Raw genomic sequence first — 24,153 nt, forward strand, 5'->3', positions numbered from 1 at the left:
TAGTCATACTCATTGTGATATCACTTTCTAGTCAACTATTTTATTGCCTTTACCTTTTTGACATTCTTCTTGTTTTACCATTTTGTATAATGTATATACATCAGATTTTATTTTATAGTTACTTTTACGCCATGACATGACCAAGAGTCGCAATAAAGATTATTATTATTATTATTATAATATCATGATAAGACTCTTCTTTCAGTTTCTATTTCAAACTTTCGTTTGAAAGTGCACAAATTCAGTACCCATTCTATACAATATACCAAATGCTCTTGGTAGCATTCAAGCCCTTGAACGCAAAAGGACGTTTGTATAGCCGAAACGAGAGAGTGTTCCCATGATCAATCAGCCGAATACAGAAGGAATTGAGTCGCGAAGAGGACCTGGCCTCAAAATGGGGCTTGCGAACCTCTTGTTTCAAAGCAACATTTATTTCGTACCTTCTTTCAATACTTTACCGTTCCAGTTACTCTTGATATTTGTTTATCTACCTACAAAACATGAATCCATGTGGTGACTGGAATACCCTTAAGTTTGTGCCATTTCAAATTTCACCTGATCCATCAAAGGTCCCTCCATCTTTAAAGAGCACATCCCATTCTCAAATACAAATAAGAAATGTCACCCTCATACTTTCTGGACTAGCCCCTCAAAAAAGAGCTTGATTTTTTATGTTGCGGAGCTTTACTATATTTGCATGACTTTACCTGTTCCATTCTCGTGCACTTACATGAATTTCCAGGCTCTTTGCAAGATATTGCGTCTCCTCTTCACGATGATAGAGACACTCGTTCTAGACGACAAGCACGTATCATCTACTGGTACGTACTTATTGAAACGAGAACTACGTAGATATAATTAAAGGTATATAAAGTTAAGAAAACCAATTAGAAATGCACTTCGAAGGTCAGACAAGGCCAAGACAACTCTCAGTTAACACTATGATTTGCCTTCTTTATGCGCTCACTTTCATCTGCCCAACCCTTGGAACTTTGATTTCAGAGGCCTTTATGTTTGATCTTCAACGGGCGTTTCAAAGTGAACATCGTGGAATTGCACGGCCTTGTACTTTACTGACCAACGTGATTACTCGAAATCAAAATGAGACTGCAATCATCCTGTTGGATACCTATGTAGGATTGGATGTGGAACAAGTTTCGGAACGAATTCAGGATACGGCTTGGTGTTTAATAGCAATTTTTGACACACAAGCGCCCAACTACGACTTGGACATGGTTCATATCAAGGCTCTGGTAGAAAAGGTTCCGGATCACGAGGTTTTCATGATTGGATCACGACCAAAAGACAAGGAATTCGGCGTTTGGAACAAGCAGTTTTTTTGGATCCATCCAGTTCAATTAGAGACATACGTGAGTCCTGTTCAATCTACAAGCTCGCAACGCTTTACTCTGGAACACTTTTTAGATGGTTAATGCCTATTGTGGTCGTGAGGTTGGAAGCTTTTGGCTTCAAAATGTCACCTTTTGGAACCCTAAATCGTCGGCCTCGTTTCCACATGATCCAAATTTCATGAGAGCTTGTCCATCTCCACTATGGTATCAACGCTTATCAGTGGGACAAAATGGGATCAAACCCATGGCTTGTCCCCCAGAACCTGGAACTGGCCGCGAAATCCGAGGAACCGACATTCGGGCCATCCAGATTTTGGCCAAGATGTTCCAAATGGAATTGAGCTTCACCTTTGGCAATGCCGGGGTTACTGATGTTGTCAACCAAAATGCCACTGAACTCCTCGGCGATGTAAGATATATTTTCATAATTTTGCGATATTGGTTTTGTTAATGTAATATGCCCTTAGCTCCTGCATGGCGATCTGGATGTAGTGTTGTCCACAGTGCTTAATTTTGTGGGCTACGAAGTATTTGATAACACGAGGTTCACGTTCTTTTTGACCATTCGCTACGTGACCCGTCACCCTCGGAAGCATGTGGCATTTTGGAACGTGGCTCGAGGGTTCGATCCCTGGAGTTGGGTTGGCGTCTTCACCTGTCTCAGTTTGTTTTCTATTACGTTTTCAATAATCTTTTATGTGTATAAGTACCAATTGAAAGATAAATCGTTGTACCGAAACCCTGGATCAAGGGTCGACTTTGTCCTAATGACCTTCACCACTTTTGTGGAACCGGATCCTCTTCCTTGGTTTCCAAAATGGTCCACAGGTACTGGATCCTTGAGCCTTTTGCTGCAGGAAAATTCCAAAACTGTATTGTTTTTATTGTTCCAGGTCGCTTTATTGTGCTTTTGTGGTCGATCTTTGCCTTTCTCATGGTCAGCTTCTATCTCTCGAATCTCAGGACTATTATCATTGCTCCTGCTTATGAACCAAGGATCGATTCTACACAGGACCTTATCAAAAGTGGGAGAGAGCTCTACGTCCATGTAGCGGCGTATTATTTGACTAAGTATGAGAATCTTCTGCTACGTAGGTATTAGATTGACCATCCATTCAAGGGTTTGTCTGACCTTTTTCTTTCACACTTGAATGACCTCTTCACGGCGATAAGTAACTAGAGGGATAAAGCAAAGGACAGACCTTTTTCTCGTAATGGACTTCTGGCAATACATTAGAAATTAAGGTAGCTCTGAGATGGTGCTTTCAAAAATATGTATTTTGTACACGTTAAGAGCAGACAAGGATTAGTCTCTAGTGTTAAGAAGTAGTGAGATGATTTTCTTACATATTTTGCTCCCGTGTATAATTCGAATCAAAGAGATATTGGTTCGATTGAGCAAATATTTTGTTCATTTGTTCAATAAAGGTTGATGACTATTATGGTAGGCTAGACTCCTACCAGATGTGTGACACATACTTTAAAGGCATTGTAAATTACAACTGAATTCGCTTCAAATTTAATCAAGCACAATTATTTGATTCTCAAACGCCTCTATCCAACTGCATCCCTACTCCAACACGCCACCATCCAAACACGCCCCTGTCCCGCCTCGGGACCAGCCTGATCCAACAATAAACAAGTAATAAGCATGGCGTTTGCAAAAATGAGCAAAATTTTGAGAAAAGAAGCAACTGAAATTATATCAGATGGAGAACATCAACCATTTTGGCGGCAATGACTTTTACAGCCATTCAAGCAGAGACTGTTTTTTTTTGTAATTGAACCTGAGGCATGCCTCTGGGGGCTCTAAGAGAGAGAAACCTACTTTGCAAATGGTATTGATGGAAATGAAATCAAGTGCTTGAATACGTTCGAGTTTGGCAAAACAGGGGAAAAATAACGGAAATAACATGCAAACGTGAAGGGAGCGTTAAAAGTTGTCTAAATTAGATAAATATTGCATTTACGTAAAGTTTTGCAATTCAAATTCTTCCCATCTGACACTTTTGTTGGCGGTGTCATTGCAGTCCAGATTACATTAGTCTATGGATTACTCAATGGAATTTTTGATTTGGTGAAATAAATACTTGGTAAATGGAAAGATTATTGCTCCAAATGATAAAAAATCAAGTTAGAGCTATTTGCCAATATTGTTGGTTTCAAAATGATTTTTCCAATTGTTGTCAACTTCGCGTTTATTGTTAAATCATTTGATTTTTAGATTTTTAACGAATTTTTTTCTTTCAAGTCCCCATTTTGGGTTGAAATGTATATTGAAGTGAATTTTTTGACCAGTTTTCATGCCCATTACAGTATAAAATGGAATTATGTTATGCATATTTTGGTCGTCTACATCAAAAAACACTTTGGTACTGCACTTGAGGACGAACGCATTAACCAATTCAGAAATTTCTAGAATTCCGTGGATTGATATACCGTACAATTTCAACTTTGTGCCATAAGTTTCAAGGCTCTCGTTATTTACATTTCAAAGGACCGGTTTCTTGCCAAGTGGTTCATATAGAAAGCCAATTTTAGCAACATGGTGGGCGAAATTTGTGATTAAAGTTCATTTAGTCTGTTCAAGGATTTGGATTCTAGAAAATGGATGTGTACAAATCTATGGTTCAGCTAACATATGTTTTCACTTACTTCAATAAGATACCACCATGGACAAGCACCATTGTTGCCTTTAGAAAACAATGGATTTTTTCTTGAATTTACGCTCAGAGTTAGACATGGGAGACCTGAGGGGAGTTAGTTAGCTTGGAAAGGAATTACCTTTCTCGGACTTTTAATGACGGACTTATTGAGAGAAAGTGCAGGATGAATATATACGTACATGTAGAATTACTCGGATTCTCGAGAGTGTGGATGAGCTCTAAAATAGGTAGGTACAGTGGAATGGTAATGAATCATAGGAGGACATAACACACCTTGAGATGTAGAGAGCCATTGTTTTAACAGAATATTATGAATTTGTAATAATATTTCCTAGTAGATTGAATGGAATTATCAACTGATAGTTCAGTCTCAACAAGCCTTCAACTGGCCCCTGATTTCAAGGGATTGATGTCACCACAATTCAAACCTCAAATGAGCTCATTCTCCTTTCAGACTAAAGCAAGAGGGGGATTTCAAGGTCGTCCTGGAAAAGCTCAATCGTGATTCATGGCGATTCTACCCCAATGAAATGTACCAATCTTGGAACATTAGTAAGTTGGTCCAAGACGACGGGGTGGTCATTTTGGGATTCCCAGAGACCTTGATCTTAAATTGGCTCTCCCTTCCCGAGTATGAAGGTCTACCTAACATGATGTTCTCTCGGGAAATTGTTCATAGCAACTATCAAGCTATTCGATTACGAAAATATTCGCCCATCACACCGGAGTTGAACAAGGTGCTGACCATGGTCCATGAGTCTGGACTCTATTACAAGTTCCTCTATGAATTCGTCCCCGTCGTAGCCCTCCCTGGGCAGTACATCGTGGGCCAGGAAACAGAGGATGCTATCCGGATGAGCTTAGCCATGCTGTTGACACCGTTATGCATTCTCGGAATCGGGGTAACTTTGGCTTCGATATGTTTCATCTTCGAATTGATCCATTTTGGGTGCACCCACACCAAGAAAATCAAGAGCAATCGAGCAATTAAGACGGCAACTTGAAAGTGAGGAGGAAAGTGCGGGGTCTTAGAATTGAATTGCATATCTTTATTTGCGACTCTTGGTCATGTCAAATTTTATCTAACACAAATATATGTACAACCATTTGCAAGGAGCCTACAGTACAGACAGACACAATTTGGTAGAGGTAGTTGATGAAAATCGCGGTAGTAGAGTGGGTGGATCAGATTGAACAGATTTTTTGTCAACTCCCGTCGTTGATGGCATTTGGCCGGGACCCGAACAAAGTTGCGTGACCGCCAATACTCCGAAGGGATGTCGGGCCAAGGACAATAGGGTGTAAGCCAGTCCTTGACCTGGAAGGACAACTTCTGTCTGGACATCACCTCCGGAAAAGTCAGGTTCCCAAACACATTGGCATCGGCGAATTTGAGGGCGTATTAGGCGGAGTTGAGAAGTCAGGATGAAGGCGGTAAAGGAAAATGGGGTGATGAGAGTTCTGAAGATTTCCAGGACTTTGGGCAACGTAAGATTTTGAATAAAAAGACTTTGGGCAACGGAAGATTTTGAATAAGAAGACGGTGGAAGAGATATCCGACCCTGGTCCGAGCCTGACTTTGATTGTAATAAGGTGTTTGGTGAAGGATAGACGAGAATTACAGTATTTAATGATTTCTATCGGAGAACCATTGATAGTGAGGGAGGTGTTGGGCAGACAACTTTGATGCAAAATCATGGCCTTCGTCTTGATGGTGTTGACTTGAAGGCCGATCTCTTGACAGAAACCGTGGAGCTCATTGATGGCATTTTGCCTTTCCATGGCCGAATCTGCCCAGAAGAACCAGGTTTTGGGCATATTGAATTGGATCTATTGTGATTGATGGAGAGGCCTAGATGTGAGAGGGCTTCCGGCAGGTTGAAGAGGATCGGCGATAGTGGATCCCCCTGCGGAAGACCAATCGAAGTGATATAGCAGGGGGGATAGGTCCTGACCAGAGCGAATGGAGTATCTGAGTCCCGCATAGATGTTGGACAGCAGTACGCAGATTGAACGCGGAACTCCCCACAGTTGGAGTTGAATTGATGTGCATGTTAACATATTTGAGTCCCCCCACAAAAAAACATACTGATATCGTGTGATCAGACAAGTCAACGGTATATCACATTGAATTCTTCAGCCATGGTCAAGTTGGTTAGGGAACATTCGTTCTTGTTGCTCTTGGTTTTGAACCAAAAACAATTACAACAATTTAGGATGGATGGAATTTAATCATTTTAAAAAATATGAGATATTGTTGAAGTTCTGTTATTTATGATTTGCTTTCTACCACCATTATTGTAAATTGGTCTCATTGAGTAGAAATCAAGCACCTGAGGACAACATTGAAGAACATTACGACCTGAAAGCTTTGTAAGCGTCTCCTCGAGATGACACATAGGTGGTTGGGGATTTTGTATCACTAAAATGTTAATGGGACATTGCGAGTTGGAAGATCATCATGTGACTCGGACCTCGTAAATGCACGCAATAACATGTTCTTGGAACAAATTGTGGTGAAACCTACGCATGTACGCATGCCATGGATCGATACTTATTGCACCTTGTCCTTACATAAGTATCCAATATGTATGTGGAACGTAGGCATCATTGATAATTGCCTTCTCGTGTTTGGGCTGAATATGGGGGCAGATCATTCATAGGGGTCGGAAATGCTCTCTGATCTCAAAACACTAGATCAGCCTTGTTTGCAAATTTCCTTAATCCATTCCACTTCAACCCTATTTATATTCAAAGGCTAACCAAATCTACCAGCTCTAACTCGTTAGTGGATCAGACATTATATGAATACAAAGTTAAACAAAATGAACACATTTTTCGTCTTGAACTGGTGGGGATCCCATTCCCAGTCGTGGTAAGTAAAACCGAAAATAATAACAATAATACGATTGGAATTCCATTGAGATTCCAAGAAGGCCATTCACCATGAAAATGGAAGCTACAATCCTTTAACAAAAAGACGTCAGACGCAAAGACGTAAAGGATATTTTTCCCGGCGCAAACCGGAAGACATGAACGAGGAAAAAGTACCGGGAAACGAGGAAACAATCATAAAGTATTCCATTAGACGAGAGACGGGAAAAAAGGCTGGTTGAAAGGTGGAAGTCAATGCTTTAACATCAATGACAAATGAACCATCACTAGCATTTCTCATATCCCAGACATTAAGGTGATTTTGATTTTCGTGTTCAACATTCAGAATAATATGATAAGTTTCAAAACATTTCAAAACTAGTTATGTCTGCTTCACTTTGAGGTTAGTTTCTTCGCTTTTTGGGCCTCATTGCACCTCTCATCTTGATTCTGAATCGCCAGTTTGCGACGCTCTTTCAGTCGCATCTTCGCCACGTTTTCTCTACCCACTAGCAACCTTCAAAACCTAACGAAATTAGTCCTGCTCGCCTCACGGTAGTTCTCACAAAAAATCTTTGTTTTTGCTATCGGTCAAGCCCTTTTGAACTAACAATGGTTTAGCAAAAAACATCCCGTTCATGACTTCTTCATTTGTGGAGGTTCCGTGTATCATTCTAGCCCACAGGAGCCCAAACAGTCCCGGACGCGATGTTATCTGTTATATGTAGATCAATGCAAGGCGGTAGGGGTCTGGAGAATGGGAAGCTCACGAACTACCAACTTTGTTCTTCTTGCTGAAGGTCACAGACGACATTCAATGAATTACCTTCCCATATCGCTTACCTCAAGCGCAAGGAAGTTATTCAAGAATGACTTCGATCACCTATATCCCTTTTTTTTCAATCGCAAAATCGCAAACATCAATTAGTGAAGTGATTTGCAGTGCGTATCAGCTTTTGATGAAGATTTCGACTTCAAGATGGTCGCGGATTTGAATCTCATTTTCGATCTCGGTGACTAATCAAATATGTCTATTGATTAATCAAATTGAATCGGAACAATCGCTTAAGCGAGTTGCCACCCAAAACTCTCGTGACGGAACATTAGTTTTACTGAAATATAGTACACATATATTTGATAATAGGATTAAGCGAGGCATGAACAGATGGAGAGGTAAACATGTTACATGGTGCTATGTATGGGACTATTACCCGTGCTGGGCGTGGATGAATCCGAGCTCAAAGCTTGCCCTCCATCAGTCATGCCTCCAGGCATCATTTTCGAGTGTGCGCCACTACTTCCCATGACTGAAGACGAATGCATTTGGTCCTCACTGGTGTGCTTCTTCTCCTTCTTATGCTTCTTCTTGTGCTCTTTGCTCTTGCTTTTCTTCTCCTTCTTATGCTTCTTCTTCTCTTTCTTACTCTTCTTTTCTCTGCGGTGCTTATGGTGCTTTTCTTTGGTCTCCAAGCTGAGCTCGGCGGATCCCGCAGCAAGTTCCACAGCAGCATTTTCCACCTCCAAATGAGATTTCTTGGCTGGCTGACCCACGTGATGGCTTGGACCTGGCTCGGGATCGTCCATTGAGAAATAATCCGGAATGTCAGCTGCCACCATTTCCCTATTAACAGGAGGGAGAGCGTGTGCAAATTCGGCTGGAATCGCATCTGGGCGGATGATTTCCTCCATTTTGCGTTTCTCAGCCTTGGGAATGATGAAACTGGATTTCTTCTACAAAAAAAGGGGTCATTGAGCCAAGTTAGCCAAATCTCTGAAGTAACATACATCCCCAATTGAGCGATACACACCTCTCTGTTCGCACTACCTTTAGGCTTGTCAACCTTTTTAGGCTGAAGAGCGGCCAATTCTGGCAATGGGATACAAACCGGCATTTTGCGGCCGTACAACTCGAAGTAGAGGTCGACAATGTCGCATCGCAATCGACTGTCGTACCAGAAACCCGAACTAGAGAGAAGAATTTGAACCATGATCTCCAATTGATTCAACGATTCATAAGGTTGCCTACTTTGGAGACCTACTTCATAAAGTTCCAAAGCCGTTCCACTAGTTCAGGTTTGTCATTTCGGTGATGTCGTGCTCGATCGAAGGGAGGATTTTCGATCATAAAGCGACAAATCTTGTGACGAACATACGGATCAGGGTCGGTTTCCACCAAGTTTAATAAATGACTGATATCCTTGAAGTTTCCTTCCATCCGGACATGATCCACAAAGCACTCCAATGCAGACAAACGCACGTCAATGAACTGACCTAAAATGAAACTCACACTCTGGCATCTGCTAATGGTGAAAAAGCTTTTTTTTGTGTTTTTTCTTTTACAAGTTCTCACCGTATTTGCCATAGTCTTTGAATAATATTGGAGAGCTCGGGAGATGGCCCTGTTTCTGGAGCTTGCGAAGAGTCTTCAGACACGATAATGTGACCGTATATTTGTACGAGGGTAGAAGCTTTTCCAAATTGAGATAGCGGGTGACTTCCTCCAAAATGGCTTTCGTGTCCGGTGAGAGCGAATCGGCCGTGATCGAGCTACCCAACTCATTTTGAACCATGGACACCACAGGCGTCACAGTTTCTCCCAAAGCATCCACCTACAACGAAAATAGGCCCCTCCTGACTCTCGGTGTTGATTTGCCATTTCCCAAACTTGACTTACCAATGCCGCTCGATAGTAGTTGTCGGAGAAGTTGCTCTTGGAGTTGTCGTTGTACTTGAATAGATCCAGCAAAAACTTTAGTACCTCAGGAGGGCATATTCCCTGTACGTTTCGCAATTTGGCCATGGCCACGGGTAACTCCTAAACAGTATTAGTGTCTTAATCTGGACGTTTGAGATTTTGAGGTAAGCAGTGAATGCTTGTCTACCTTTTGCAAGAAGTAGCTTTGGAGATTGGAAAAGTCGTTCTGCTTGATGATGTGAGAGGCAGCAAAGGAGCCAAACATTTTCTTGAATATCATCAACAAAGGCGGAGGTCCATCCGAGTTCGAGGCCATGGAATTCGCCACTTTGGCCAGACAATGCGTGGCCAAGCCTCTAGAGGTAAACACATCCATTAGCATTGGATGTTCTCGAGATTTTTGAGTCTGTGTGTCATTTCTAACCTGACGCGGTAGAAGCACTTTTCATCCTCGATCATATCGATCAAGGCCTTGCGAGAGGCCAATGATGGAAATCGTTCCAAGGCTCTGGCAGCTTCAGATTGGGCAGTCACATCGCGTTCATGTCGTAACTGGTATTGCCATTGGAAGTCGGGTTGTTGAATGTCCAAAGATCGCACTAATTGCATATCCGGATCAATACGAATCCATAAAACTGGCGAGTCGCTAATGAAAAATATTGTAACAATTAGAGCAATAGTCATACTATCATAAAAGTGAAATCTTCGCATCTTTGGCGTGTTGATGATACCAATTCTAAAACTTCGCTTTCAATAAGAGTGTAGAAAATCTCAATTCCGAGGGATCACTTACTCCATGGCACTGAGATCCATGTCGACTTCTTCGTTGTTGCAAAGAGGAATCTTCTTCTTTTTGTTTCTTCGAGATTTGGAATGGCAAGTGATGTCGTGCTTAGAATGGATGTTCTCAATAGGGAATGTATACGAGAACCAACCATCCAATTCTTGAACGGCCACAGTCAACGGGCCCACGTATTTGCGGATCCCGCGCATGCCTTGACTCGCAGCGTCTTGATTGATTTGCATTTCGACAGTGTTTCTAAAGATAGAAACATTTAGTTCCACAAAGGTAAAACGTTTGTTAACAGATTCAAAAACGTCTTGATTCTCTACCTCTTCATATTAAAGACAAATTCCATGTGAAATCGGGCATGACCCCCGGATCGGATCCATTGGTCGAAAAACACATTCATGTCCTTGCCAGTGACCATGAAGATGGATTTGCTGAAAGTGGACGTGTTCAGGACCATGTTGTCCCAAGCAGCCGGATTATTTTTGGTTTGAGAAGCGGTCGTGGCCAAGGACAATTGTTTGTTCAACACTTGGAGCAATTGCTGTGCTCCAATGCGATTTTCAAGCATCCGAATCGAGAGATGAGACTTCAGGGCCATGATCTCAAGATACTCGGGAGAGCACGTGTTGACATTGGACGGTGGGAAAGCGAATGGGTTTTCTTGGATCTGAACCTCACGATGGGCCTCGCCTTTGAAAAGAGCATTGTGATTGATTTCGTATTGGCTCCTACCATGTGGTCCCCCCCCCCATGTCTTACCTCTAGCTCCAGCAGGCACTGTGCTTTTGGGTGGGACACTGCTATCTAAGATGATGCCCCCATATTTTTCTTCATATTTGATCTGAATCACGAGAGGAAGAAACTGAATGCGTCCAAGAAGGTGGGTGCATCGAAATCAATTAATCAATTTCTTACCACTTGTTCCATTTGTTGGTGGATCATTTGCCGATACTCGTTATTGCCAAAGAACTTCTTGACAAAGAGACCGGCCAGATATCGAGATATACCCTTCCTTAACCACAAATCCGACCACTTTTCCGTGGTAATGAAGCATCCGTAATACTGACAGGCCAATGCATGAGCACCAATCTTTCTCGTTTCATAGACCTGATCCACCACAGCCGAGGAATGAAGCAATGTGGTGCTACAAAAAGAAACATTTTATCACCCGTCCGCAGTTGAGGTAACAAACCTGTGATTACCTTAAAATGGATAACGACGAGAAACACGTGTGATCCGTGTAGGCTTCGTCCACAAAAACTTGCTTGTAGTTGGTGTATGGGAATCGACTGTTCAGAACGGTCTCCATGAACTCGAAGGTCTCATGTACCCATCGGACGGTGGCTTTGAGCACGGGTAACAGATGGGGTAAGCAGAAATGAGTCACTTCGTGCATGTTCGGATCCACGTAGATCTCGAACGGCCCCACCACCAAAGCAATGTTGGGCGCGGCGGTAGGCGTGTCCACCACGTAGTGAAAGGTCTTACGTTTCATATCATGCGTGTACACGGTCTCAACGAGATCGCCACATGACACGGCAGTCATGCTTTCGTCCACCGTGAATTCCAGTTTCCACGTACAGAGCTCACTCAAGGTATCGATACAAGGAAACCACAATCTACATAAAAGTAAGTAATCGAGGTTTCTCTGGTATAAGTGGAAAGCTTTTCAATTAGCGGGATAGCAGTGCGGTCTGCCAAAAGAAAGAGCAAGTGTGCCAATCCACAAGTGTGAATGTTCCAATGACTTCAACATTTGTAGCCGGATCAATAACGATACGGTTCATTCTTGATTTCAACTAACCTAGAAGAATTCTCGTGCCCGCAGGTATACATGTGGGCACCACGCTCGGCCAGACTGACGGTGGAGGCGGGACTGGGCGTAGCCGAGGCCGAACCGCCGGCAGCCGAGGCCGCACCTTCGCCGGACACCTCGCAATTCTGGAGCGGGTTCTCCGGGATGACGAAGTGAATTCCGCCTTGGGGTTCAACCAAAGAGAACTCCACCTGAATTTTGAGCGGCTTGTTGATCCCGATATAATCCAGGGCATACGCCTCACCTAATTGATGTTCAGTGTCTGATTAGTAGGTCCAGCCATTCAAAATACAGACACGAGCAAGTTTACAAGTTTAGGAGGGTTCCAACAATTACTTTTACCTTCCATGTCAAGAAATATGAATTTAGCATATTCGTAGATGTCAGAATGCAGCTATCACAAAAAAAATGTTTTGCTCACGGTGAAATTTTGGGTACGTAAAAAACATTAATAAAAAAATAATAAAGCCATCAAGGTTCTTCAAATAATAGGAATTAATAATCTTGCTTTAATTTATTTTCCATCACCAGTAGAGTCGTCTTTCATCTCATAATGGTAAATACCTATTTTATCAGTAACGTTTAATGGTCATAAAATTGCATAATTTGCATCAAATGTGAAATACATGTGTTGTTGTTGTTGTTTTAACCAGGTTTGCGGGATACAAATTTTGATAGGCTCTACTGATTAGCCGCTCTGTTAAAAAGCGGTAAATAGGATTGGTCAAGTACTCACTTGGGATTTTGATATTCAACTCGCCGCCATTGAGATCGGGATCCACGAGATTGCAGCCGGACAAATGGCATTCGGAAAATGTCTCGAGATCATACCTAAATCAGCCATCATAGACCATGAAAAGGCTTGAGTCGATGGCATGGGAGTTAATTACCACAGCTTACTGGTTTTTGGTGGCGCCTTGACTCACTTCCAAAGTGGGATCAAAATATTGGAAAGGCGCCTCCAGACTGGCATTGAGCGACACTTTGTAGATCCGACATTGTTTGGCGTTCAATCGGACGTGGCGAATGTTATCCTTTTGCGGGAGAATGGTCAACTCCACGAATCCGATGATGGAGCGGGTCGAGAAATTGATCCCGGTCAAGGACACAATTTGGTGGACCGTGCACAGCAAGAAAAAAGAAACAACATCTCCCATTAATTGGGACCGCCAGATAAGTTATGCTGGCCAGTATCGCAAGTTAATGTTGATGGATACCCAAGAAAGGCGGAAAAAAACCTCAATATAATTGATGTAGGGTTTAGATATTAAGTTTAAACTCGTTCAATATCGTTTAGATTAGGCTGCATAAGACCACGATGGGTTTAACCACGGACTTCTAGAGATATGGACTGCCAACGGAAGCAAAAATATTCTATCTCCTAAACCGCTCATCTTATTCCAAATAAGCACTTCATACGACCACAAGGTCTGGTGGAATAGATGAACTCAGCCAAGTTTGAGCCCAAACCTATACTTAGGGAACTCAGGAGACATGTTCAAAGTTATGTAGTAAACACTACATAAAATTTGAATTTTAGGCCTGCTCTTGGTCAGCTACATAAGCTTTTAACAACATAACTTTGAAACAAGCGACTTTGCATGTAAATGATGTAAAATTGACCGACCGTTAATTGAAGAGATCTACGTTTCTAATTTTATTACTTTAATTCGAAAAGTGGCTCAGAGTGGCTATGACCAAGAGCAGGCCGATTGGCCGGCAAGCTCGTTCGCAGTCCATATTTCCATATATCTAGAAGTCCGTGGTTTAACCCGGGTAGGTTCATTTTATAAAACTAGGACTGCCCCCTACTTGGGGGTGTAGAGAGTCATTTTTATCATATTGAGAGCCATTCGAAGCCTTCGGAACTGATGACAAACCGGTGTCCACTCATTGGCATCCGGTAGTCAGAGCGCTCTAGCTGATTTCTTTTCATTTTCCCTCTCATCGGGTGAGACGCCCTGGCTGACGGACTTGAATCCCAAAACGGTGATCCTGGAACCTGGCCGAGAGGCTCAATTCAAGCCCCAATGGAGATGAGATCAAACTGCCGGGAACTGAGGAGGGAGGGAGGGAGGGAGGGAGGGAGGAGGGAACCAATACTTATAATTGAATGGGTCGCCCGGAATCCGGTTTCATGCTGAGGGATCGCACTGCCTGGGCGGAATTGGTGGGTGGATTCTCAACTCAACTTGAGCGGCGCTCCTCCAACCACCTGATGGATGGGTCAATTGGGATGGTGGGATTTAACTTCAAGTTCTATCCATGGTCATGAACCAAATTTGGTAGTTCTCAGATGGGTTGGTTGCTCAAATTTTGTTTGACAACAACAATGAAACCCAGGGTGACCAATTTGTTCCAAACTCAAAAGATAGGATTTTGACATTCAGATGTTAGCAGCGGTGACATGATCCATCTGTCTGCACCAGTAGATGGCTAAACAGTGTTGCATGGCTTGATCACTGTTGGGTGTTACTATCATATTCTTTGGAACGTGATAATTGTTTTTTCTTAACAGAAGTGATTTATTCAACTAGGCCGTCATGTAACAACGATGGAAAATGTTTAGCCAATATACAGGTCTCTTTCATTCGAAGCAATGGTAATCCGATCGTACCCAGCTCGATGCATTGATTTCTGCATACAATATGATTCAAAATTTTGCTTGACTGATTATTTGATGTGAAAAATGTCAATTTTCTTTGGATTTAACATTATTTCTTACTAGGTCATTCCCGCTCATATCGTTTACGATTTTCTATTCTAACTGATCCCATCCTTTTGACCTTATTGCTTAGTAATAAGGTCGGTCGATTAATCATGTTTAAGAATCAGCAGACGCAAGGGCAGCATATCAGTCAATTTCAGCCCACCATTTCAATCTTGCCTGTCACTCTGATATGTAGGGCTCGGAAAGAAAATTTTTTTGAATGCCAAATAATCACTGAAATCTTATCTTGAAAGCAGCAAATCATTTATGATCAGAGAAAAAAAAACAATTTTAAAATGCAAGCCTATTTAAAACCAAAAAAACATGAAACGACCACAAAAAGGAAATTTTGCAAAAGTTTGGAGAATTGCAGGTTTTTTGGTTCAGTTTTTCACGGGTTTTTCTAACCACTAAAGGGAATGTAATCCCCAGTACTATTAAAATGAACGGTTATAATTCGTCTTTTTATTACCTTTCAAACTATATGTAATGCTTGGTCTACCAACAAGTTGGAGTTGACAACCCGAGCTGGTCCTTGAATGTAGGGTTGATCTGTAATGCTAACTAAAAATTTGTCCAAGTCTGACTTGAAAGATGCTACCGGATCAACAAGGCCTACGTATTCCCTACGAATATTGGAGGGAAGCAAGTTAAACAATGAAGGAGCCCGAGAAAGAAGAGAAGGGACAAAGCTCATGGATGCTTTTGAAGACGTACAGTATCAGATACCTTTTGTACCTTCTCTGAACACTGTACAACTTTTTTAGTCTCTCCCAATATGAGAGCTCTCTCATTCCTGTGATGTTCCTAGTGAAACATCTTTGGACTTGTTCGACCTTTTGTAAACCTGCTGAAATCATTGGAGCCCAAATGGGCGAAGCATATTCAAGATGTGGCTGAACAATCGACTTGCACAGACTTAGCATCGTGATACTATCTTTGGACTTAAAAATGTCCAAAATATATACAACCACACATTTGAAAAGCTTTACCCACCTTCAAGTGGATATGCTCATCGAACTTTCCGTTGGGCCCTTTGAGTGTTTCATTTCTCTCTTAGAGTTCGCATCCGAAAGGTGGTACACGGACAAATATTCCAAAATATAGGAAAACTTTGTTAAAAAAATGTTGCAAACTAGCAGAAAGGCTAAAGAGCACTTCGAATCCAGTAATTGTGGGTAGTCTCCAAAAATAGTTGAAGTAGTTCGGAGTAAGATTAAGGCCTCCATAGAATATGACCAGTTACAAACTGAGAGTAAGGTGGTTCAGGAGGTCAGGTCGAATACGAAGGCTTTTTTCTCTTATGCGAACTCTAAGAGAAAGATGAACCACCCTGTTGGGCCTTTTGAGGTTGAAGGAGAAGCCATTAGCAATGTAGAGGTTATGGCTAACATGCTAGGAGATCAGTTCTCTAGTGTGTTTTCAACCCCACTGAGTTCAGAAACAACAACTCATTGTTCTAATGGCGAGGTTGTTGAGATTGACAATGTTAGTCAATTTGATCACTTAGATGATCTTGTAGTCACAGTTCAAGATGCTTTAGGGGCCATAAGGGACTTGAGGCTTTCAAGTTCTCCTGGTTCTGATGGTGTGACATCTCAGTTTCTGATGAGATGCTCACTGATTCTTGCTCCTGTTTTCTCGTATTTGATGCGCTGCATCTTGGATCAGGGCAAGTTTCTATCTTCACTAAAGTTAGCTCATGTTGTTCCAATTTTTAAAGGGGTAGCTCCCCAGTAACTATAGGCTGATTTCTCTCACTTCGAATATTGCGAAGGTGGTTGAGAAGATCATGAATTCCAAACTTGTTGAATTTCTTGAAGTCAATGAAGTCCTTTGTGCTTGCCAGAACGGGTTCCGAGCACATTTTGGCACGGTTACCCAACTGATTGAGCGTTTAGAGCAGGTCATTGAGGGACTGGAAAGACACGAGTTATTTGATGTTGTCTATCTTGATTTTGCCAAGGCCTTCTGTTGAATAGACTTCATGAAATTGGGATCCAAGGCAAGGTTCTCAATTGGTTAAAAAGTTTCATTCATGATAGGTCGAGGGATTCCTTTGTGACACACATGATGTCAAGTCAGGTGTTCCCCAGGGCTCCATCTCTTCCATCTCATAAGTCACTCCCCAGTAACTATAGGCCGATTTCTCTCACTTCGAATATTGCGAAGGTGTTTGAGAAGATCATGAAGTCCAAAACTTGTTGAAATTCTTGGGGTCAATGAAGTCCTTCCTCCTATCTAGGACGGGTTCCGATCACATTTTAGATTTTAGCATTTTAGCGGGCTCCTTCATTGTTTAATTTGCTTCCCTCTGATATTCGTAGGGAATACGTAGGCCTTGGTGATCCAGTAGCGACTTTCAAGTCAGACTTGGATTTTTTTTTGATAGCATTCCAGATCATTCAAATGACCTTCAGGTTAGCTTCTTTGAATACTCCACTTGTAGATAATGGAGGTAAAATATTGAGCAGGTCTCATCTATGATAGATTTAGGTTTACGTAGTCCTCCAAACAAATGAAAAGTTTGATGAGCATATCCAATTGAAAGTGGGTAAAGCTTTTCAAATGGGTGATTGGATATATCTATATTGGAAGGGAATCGAGTCCAGATTCGTTATTATATATGCTTACTTTTCCATTGCTTTTGGACTTTTCTCCGTCAAGATTGAAGTATCGAAAAAACCAGACTTTAAAATTGTTTACATTTGCCTTGTTTACTTTGTTTAGAAGCGAGATAATGCTTTTGCTGGATTTGAGTGCACACGGGATTTCGCTAAGCAAATGTTTTGTTGGAATCACATTCGTAGGGCACAAATTTCTGGCAAACAAAAAAGGCCTTTTAAGCCTCAAAAATGGTAGAGAGATTGCCAAATAGTCGCATAGAATTCATGAAACAAAAAAAATGGTTTGAGTTGGTCAAAAATATTTCAGAATATTTTGGGGTCTGACGGCAGTCAATTAATTATCGAGGGGCAGTGTTGAAATGGTCCCCCAAGTAATAGGTTGGACCCAGTTGTCCATGCCATCCCTCTGATCATTTCTACCGAGAGCCAGCCAAGAGAACTTCAATGCAAGCTGTGTCGAATCCTAGATCCCAGTACGTAGCAACTTCTAATTTCTTGTGATTCTCCACAACCCATTCAAAGCTGAAGAACTGAGATATAGGAGGAAACTTTCAGGGATTCAAATTTGCTTGGTAGTTGTTCAGAAGGCAAACAAGAGATGTATATTCCTAAATCAGAAAGGAGACACTCAACACTAAGCGCTCTAAAAACATTTGCTCTTCACTTGTAATTCATATTACACAAAATTGAAGCCAAGGCTGTTTCCATCCCAATGTTTTAGTATGTTTCTTAACACATTACTGTTCATTTCGCCTACCTTGTTTCTAAATGAAAGCAAAGAGTCAAATTAGGGTTAGCTATGAGCTCATAGTTTTTTAAAAGGTAGTGATTGCAGCATTTTGCTTCAAGAAAAAGAGGATTTGTTTTCAAGACAAGGGGAGATTAAAAAAAAAAAGGATTATGCATTCCTCAGGCGATAAAAAGAGGATTTCAAAGCTTAGCAAAATAGAATAGATGAAAAAAGGAGGTGTTTCACAAGGCCTGGAACTCTTATTTCGAGAAGCAACTTTTTCCCCTCAATTGGCAACTTTGTGTCAACTAGTTGTCTTGATGACATCTTTCTTTTCAAAAGTGGCATTTATATCTAAGTGTCATTTTTGAGGACACTTTATACCTGACGATCCTTTACAACATCAAAATGAAGAGCCAAGACCGAGAAACAGCAACATTTAGGCAAACTTGCCTCCCCCTCGTTGTTTTGTTAGCTGTTTTGGTATTCAAAATCGATGGAAAATTACATTTTGTGTCAGTAGCAAATTCTTTTCCCAATTTAACCTTCTTTTTTGTCATTTTGAGGATCACAGGATGAGTCATAAGTTCATGGTATTTGTTATTCAATTAATTGTTCAACCAAATTGAGATGACTCAAATGGTGCCCATCTAGTAACATTTAATATAAATCCACAATGTAAGGACATGAAGAAATCAAAATTTCAGAAAAAAAATCAGAAATGGAAAATAGCCAACTTTTTTCAGTGACACAGCTCTCTTAACCGCGTTTTTAAGAGTGGTTTCATTTTTTGGCCCTCTTTTGCATAAGCCAGGAGGTTAAGAGGCGGAATCAAGCCTTGGGTTGTTACTCTTCAGAGACGAAAGACGCTTGTCGTGATAAAAAAAAAGATATGACAAAACTAAATCAAAAGGAGCTTAATAAAATAGTATTAGTATTAGTAATAGTATTTGCATTGGTATCGAAGCCATGTGGTACCTTTTTGCTCAAATGTGTGTCAACTACTTTTGTCAATTGGCAACATAGACCTCAAAAAAATCTGGCAACTATCGTTGGTATTGAAAGTATTGAACATTAGATATGATATCAGATAGGATAGTATGGACATTTTTAAACATCTTTTTTTATTTTACTATAATTAACACTGTATAGCCATTTTGTCTTAATATTTCTTTGACATGAAGTCTCTAATTACACTGTATTGGTTTCGAAGAGGCTATTTTAAAGCAACACGAATGTGATCTCTTAAATAGCAACATACGAGTACAATTAGCTGATGCTCAGTGTGAACTTAGTTGCAAGTATCTAATCAACTTACCCTTCGCCCTCGTGGGAACCTTAGGTTTGTGCTGTCAACAATTGTATTCTTCAATAAGCTTCCTACGCTACACGAAATATGGTTTACGTTCTGCACTTCAGAGGGCGCTTTGTGAGTTAGTCTCTATCAAATAAAGGGCCGATTGTGCCGATTCCTCTTTACTAAATAATAATGCGTTTGAGTTGTTTTGGGTATTTCTATCAAAATCTTACGTATAATCGTATTGACCCAAGTCACACTATGTCCGGAAAAGAAATGACGTTCATGTCATGCTACGGGTAGTTTATTATAGCAATCTACCATGCCTCTTCACCATTTCATTTGGCATGTCTGATGTTGGAAAAAACGGTCCCTATGGATGTGTTTACTCAGAAAATAAATGCACATAACATCAAGACACAAAGGTCATTCTAAGAGGAGATGGCTTAAGCTTGAGTTGCGTGGACATACTACTTGAGGAAAAAACTCATTGGTAAAGATCAGTCATCGTTGAAATATCAACCAGACACAATGAAAACCCTGGCTAGCCTTTGCTTTGTGGCCTTCATGGCCGTTGTCGCTACTAGTTCTTCCCTCAAGGGTGACCTCACTCAAGCCGAGTGTCCACCTGGTTTCCCTATTCCTCGAGTGGATAGTTGCTACTTCTTTTCACCCACCAACCACCGCCACTCTTGGGGAAACGCCCATGTGAGCTGCCGTCAGAAGGGTGGATTCCTGGCGCATTCGAGGACATCTGAGGAAGAAGCGTTCCTAGAAGATTATTTTCGCAATAATTACGATGTGGAAGGCAGTAAGTACATTTCAACATTTTGGGGATCAGCACGGACGAGAACATTTTTTTTTCTTCTTCGAATATTACGAATATTGGAATGTTGGGCATGGGGCCAACATTCTGCCAAGCAATTTTCACTTAATTTTTTTTTTTAATAAAGCACTCAAACTCAATCACCTTCTTGCAGTGTTGTGAAAGAGCGTGAAAAAATAAATATATATGGTTGAATGAAATGCGTAAGTAAAATAATTTCTTTTTAGATGACTTCAATTGGTGGGTGGGCGCGAGTGACATTGACAATGAAGGGACTTGGTTGTGGGAAGAGGGCCGCGAACTTGTCGTGTACAATGATTGGTTGCCTGAGGAACCCTCAAACGACAAAGGTGAGGATTGCATGATCTTCCGCAAGAAAGGGGCCGGGTCTGAATTGATCTTCGGCTGGGACGATCGTCAATGCTCTGAGCAGAATTTATTCATTTGTGAGATCAAGGTTTAGCAACCTCGGAATAGATCGCTATCACAAAATTTGTAAATTTGTAAATTTGTAAAATGTTCATTTTCTTTCAATTGTGATTTCCGCGAGTCGTTTTAATAGGTAGAGTCGATGTCACCGTATCGAATGTTACTGAACTTGACAGTGGCCTCGGGTTGGTTGCTTTCCACATCTTCGGGACGTCCAGATGAGGTGGGACAAGGTCCACGCTCAACTCCGGGTCCGCTGCCGTCCTCGGGGTAGTTCGAGTCCAACCACAACATGAAGGCCTCATGATCGTCCCACAGACTCATAACCAGGACCATACCGCGTTTCAGGGCCTCACCCATGGTCTTAAGACCACCCTTCTTTTGATGATCGTTCACATCACCAAAGAGATCCTTGATATCGGTGCAGAAATCGTCGGTGATGGAGTCATAGTCGGACACACCATCGAAGTTGACCTTGGAGTTTTCGATCACTTGTCCGTTTTGAACGTACTTCCGGCGGATTTCCACCAGATCTCCGTTGTCAGAGCCATTATCGGTGATGAATTGGGTGACCACAGTCACAGGCTTGGAGCTGTCCACCTTGAAGCTGGATCCCTCGCCGAAGAAGGAGGTGTCGCCCATGCGGTAAGAGGCAAAGTCACAACCGTCCTTGTCGCACACGCCGTTGTATCGGTCACCAGAGTCGTTGTCTCCGCAATCCTGGCCCTCACATCGGGTGGGCTCATTCACATCACAAGCGTGGGCGGTGTAGGCCTGGCTCTTGCTGTTGGCTTCCCACAAGTCCATCTCCATACAACAGGATCCAAAGTGACCGAATCCGGCGTTCTCGTCATTGTCGGAGGGCACCCAATCTTGCACATTGGCCTCGCCGTTGATCCACTTCATGTCATGGGGACATTGGGCATCACAATAACCGGTTCCAAACTTAGCTCCAGCCTCGTTGGTGGGGTACTTGCTCAAACCGCCGTCTTGCTCCATCTCCACAAAGTAGAGGGCACCATTCAGACCGCAATCCAATTGGGAGGAATCCACGTCGAAGGTGAACTCCTGGTTCAAGAGGCTGAACATCTTGTACCTAGAAAAGTACAATTAACACCAATGAAGGGTGGCTTTCAGTTGAAACCTTGGGGAACACCTTCCAAGCTTACTTGGTCTCTGATTCCAAGAGGTAGACACGGGATCCCACATTCTTGGAGAACGGTCCATTGGTCACAAACTTCAAGCTCAGCTCACTGCCGCTCACTTGGATGCCATAGGTACCGCTCCAGGTGGCTTGATCCACACCGTCCAAAGCGCATTGGGCAGTACATGTGGCGACATCTGGGCAAAATTGTTGATCCCACTCGTTGCCGGTGTAGCAATTGACGTAGTCATCCACCTATTTTACAAATGGAAATGAACAATTTTGAATTGATTGATAAGTGATAAGGTACGTCTTGACATCTGGTAGAGTAATTTGATGATCTTACATGATGGGTCCATCTCCAGTTGGAGTCCAAGGTAATGAGGGAAGACTCTTGTTGGCAAGATCCACCAGAGGAACACTTTTCAATGGAAATTTGGGGGGCTGATTCAGGGGTATTGGTGCCGGCATGTTGGGCATAGATGGTGCCGAAAAGGCAAGAGACGATCAGGAACAACTTCATGCTGGATACTCCTGGAAGGACACTCCTGATGTTAGGTAGTGCATACAGTGAATATATAGTGGTTTTGTGTTTACATTAAGATATCGGCAGGCCGGGTAATATTTTGATGCATTGTTATGAAAACATATTTGCTTGCCCTCAACTATCACGTAAATCAGATAACAAGTGCAATGAAGATGAGATTGTTTTATACATAGAGCTTCGATATTCGATATTCGCAAAAGCTCAATTAACTAAAATTTGGCCCTTTAGATATGCATTTTGAATGTTCGCTCCCAAAAAGCACATTTTTGTTAATCGAATCTTAGCGTAACATTTTAAATAACCGAGCTCATGTCGTCGAATCCATGGGAAAATTGATAAGGTAAACACGTATCGAAGTATTCATGGCTACAATTTCATAAGAGTACGATTCAAGGTTTAGTTATGATGGCTACGAGGTGCGGCTGAGATTAATCATAATCCTTTTCCATGCAATACTAGACCACACATTTCCTTGTTTCACAATCGTCTTTTGGTACACCCTATAGTTAAGATGGAAAAAGTGTTCCCGTTTATTCCTTTCCATTCTTTCCTTATCGTAAACAAATATATTAATTTCACGGCTGATGAAGGACGACTTTTTGTTACTGGGGAGCGGTTATAACGATTTTAGAAAGTCATTTTCCCTTTTGAAATAAAACTTGTTCTTTTGTTACTTCATCTTCTCCGAAAAAATACTGACGAAGCAAGTCAAAAAACACCAAGTTACTTGAAGACTAACATACTGTGTATTCAATGTAAGGTAATGCTAATGCTGTCATTTGCTCTGCACAATTCTTTATTTGCTAGCTTTTTCCTTTTAACCACTACAGATGAAAAAAGGAATGGAATGATGATCTAAAGCAAGCCACGAGGCTTGTTACAAAGCATGTTATTTTCCTTGTTTTAGGACTGCCGAGCAAGTTTGTTTTGACAATACACAGTGTTTTAGGGATGCAAACATCTCAGTTCATGTCGTCAGGAGGTATAACTTTTGGAAAAGAGCATTTTTAGTCGTTCAATTTTTGTTCTTCATCTTTTTTGACAGAGTTTTCAATTATTTCATCCTCAATTGATATCGGCAAAACAATCTGCTCTTTAGTATATTATGGTTCAAAGCTTCCTTTTACCACAAAGGCCCTCAAATCCCTTTTTCATTCAGGAAGCACTTCGTAACAGACTTTTTTTGGTTCAAAGCAAGGAAGAGATTCGGTTCATGTAAAGGAAATGTAAAACGTGAAGGATATGGTGCTAAATGCGAAATCACACTCTGCTGGTGATACCCCCCACGTATCATACTCATTAACCCCGTAGCCGGATCCAAAGCTAATACAAATAATGGCCTGTTTGTCAAGGCGATAACAACAAATATCAGTTGCCAAACTTTTGACTTACATTTTGCAACCCCCAAAGATTAGCTGACGAAATTGGATGAGTTATCCTCGCCTATTTGCTGATTTTCAATCTAAGACACTTCTGTCTATTCTGGATGAACCAACGAGTTGCTGTCTTACCAATTATGCCCAATATTGAGTTCCAGTTCCTAAAACCGTTTGATTGTGTTCAACACGAGTTGATAGCCCAGAATGCCAACAGAGAATAGTATCCCTCAAGCGATCGAAATGGAACTGCTTTCAAAATGTAATA

At 41.6% G+C, this 24,153-nt stretch overlaps 3 protein-coding genes across 4 annotated transcripts; 1 reads left to right on the forward strand and 2 right to left on the reverse strand.

The window, feature by feature from the left end:
- Positions 1-7,988: 7,988 nt before the first annotated feature.
- LOC131881453 (transcription initiation factor TFIID subunit 2-like) lies at positions 7,989-14,482 on the reverse strand. 2 transcript variants are annotated; one of them, XM_059228325.1, is made up of 16 exons: positions 14,307-14,482; positions 13,100-13,321; positions 12,936-13,030; positions 12,188-12,443; positions 11,586-12,002; positions 11,299-11,527; positions 11,143-11,224; positions 10,704-11,073; positions 10,384-10,629; positions 10,015-10,236; positions 9,778-9,946; positions 9,570-9,710; positions 9,246-9,504; positions 8,935-9,166; positions 8,704-8,860; positions 7,989-8,626 (listed from the first exon to the last, which is right to left on the reverse strand). In XM_059228325.1, the coding sequence occupies exons 1-16, from the start codon at positions 14,336-14,338 to the stop codon at positions 8,078-8,080; spliced, it is 3,678 nt and encodes a 1,225-aa protein (XP_059084308.1). In that variant the 5' UTR covers positions 14,339-14,482; the 3' UTR covers positions 7,989-8,077. The 2 variants fall into 2 exon arrangements, with proteins under 2 accessions (XP_059084308.1, XP_059084297.1); XM_059228314.1 differs by lacking the exon at positions 14,307-14,482 and having other exon boundaries at positions 13,100-14,184.
- Positions 14,483-19,964: 5,482 nt separating this feature from the next.
- Positions 19,965-22,156, forward strand: LOC131879648 (perlucin-like). Its single transcript, XM_059226014.1, has 2 exons — positions 19,965-20,374; positions 20,617-22,156. The coding sequence occupies exons 1-2, from the start codon at positions 20,095-20,097 to the stop codon at positions 20,850-20,852; spliced, it is 516 nt and encodes a 171-aa protein (XP_059081997.1). The 5' UTR covers positions 19,965-20,094; the 3' UTR covers positions 20,853-22,156.
- On the reverse strand, positions 20,807-22,510 carry LOC131879640 (exoglucanase GH7B-like; the record flags this gene model as incomplete). Its single annotated transcript, XM_059226002.1, is given in 3 exon segments — positions 20,807-21,914; positions 21,988-22,217; positions 22,309-22,510. Coding segments are annotated over 3 exon segments (1,377 nt in total). The 3' UTR covers positions 20,807-20,944.
- Positions 22,511-24,153: the final 1,643 nt, after the last annotated feature.

The sequence above is a fragment of the Tigriopus californicus genome, chromosome 1 (assembly GCF_007210705.1).
Source record: "Tigriopus californicus strain San Diego chromosome 1, Tcal_SD_v2.1, whole genome shotgun sequence".
Classification (NCBI taxonomy): Eukaryota; Metazoa; Arthropoda; class Copepoda; order Harpacticoida; family Harpacticidae; genus Tigriopus; species Tigriopus californicus.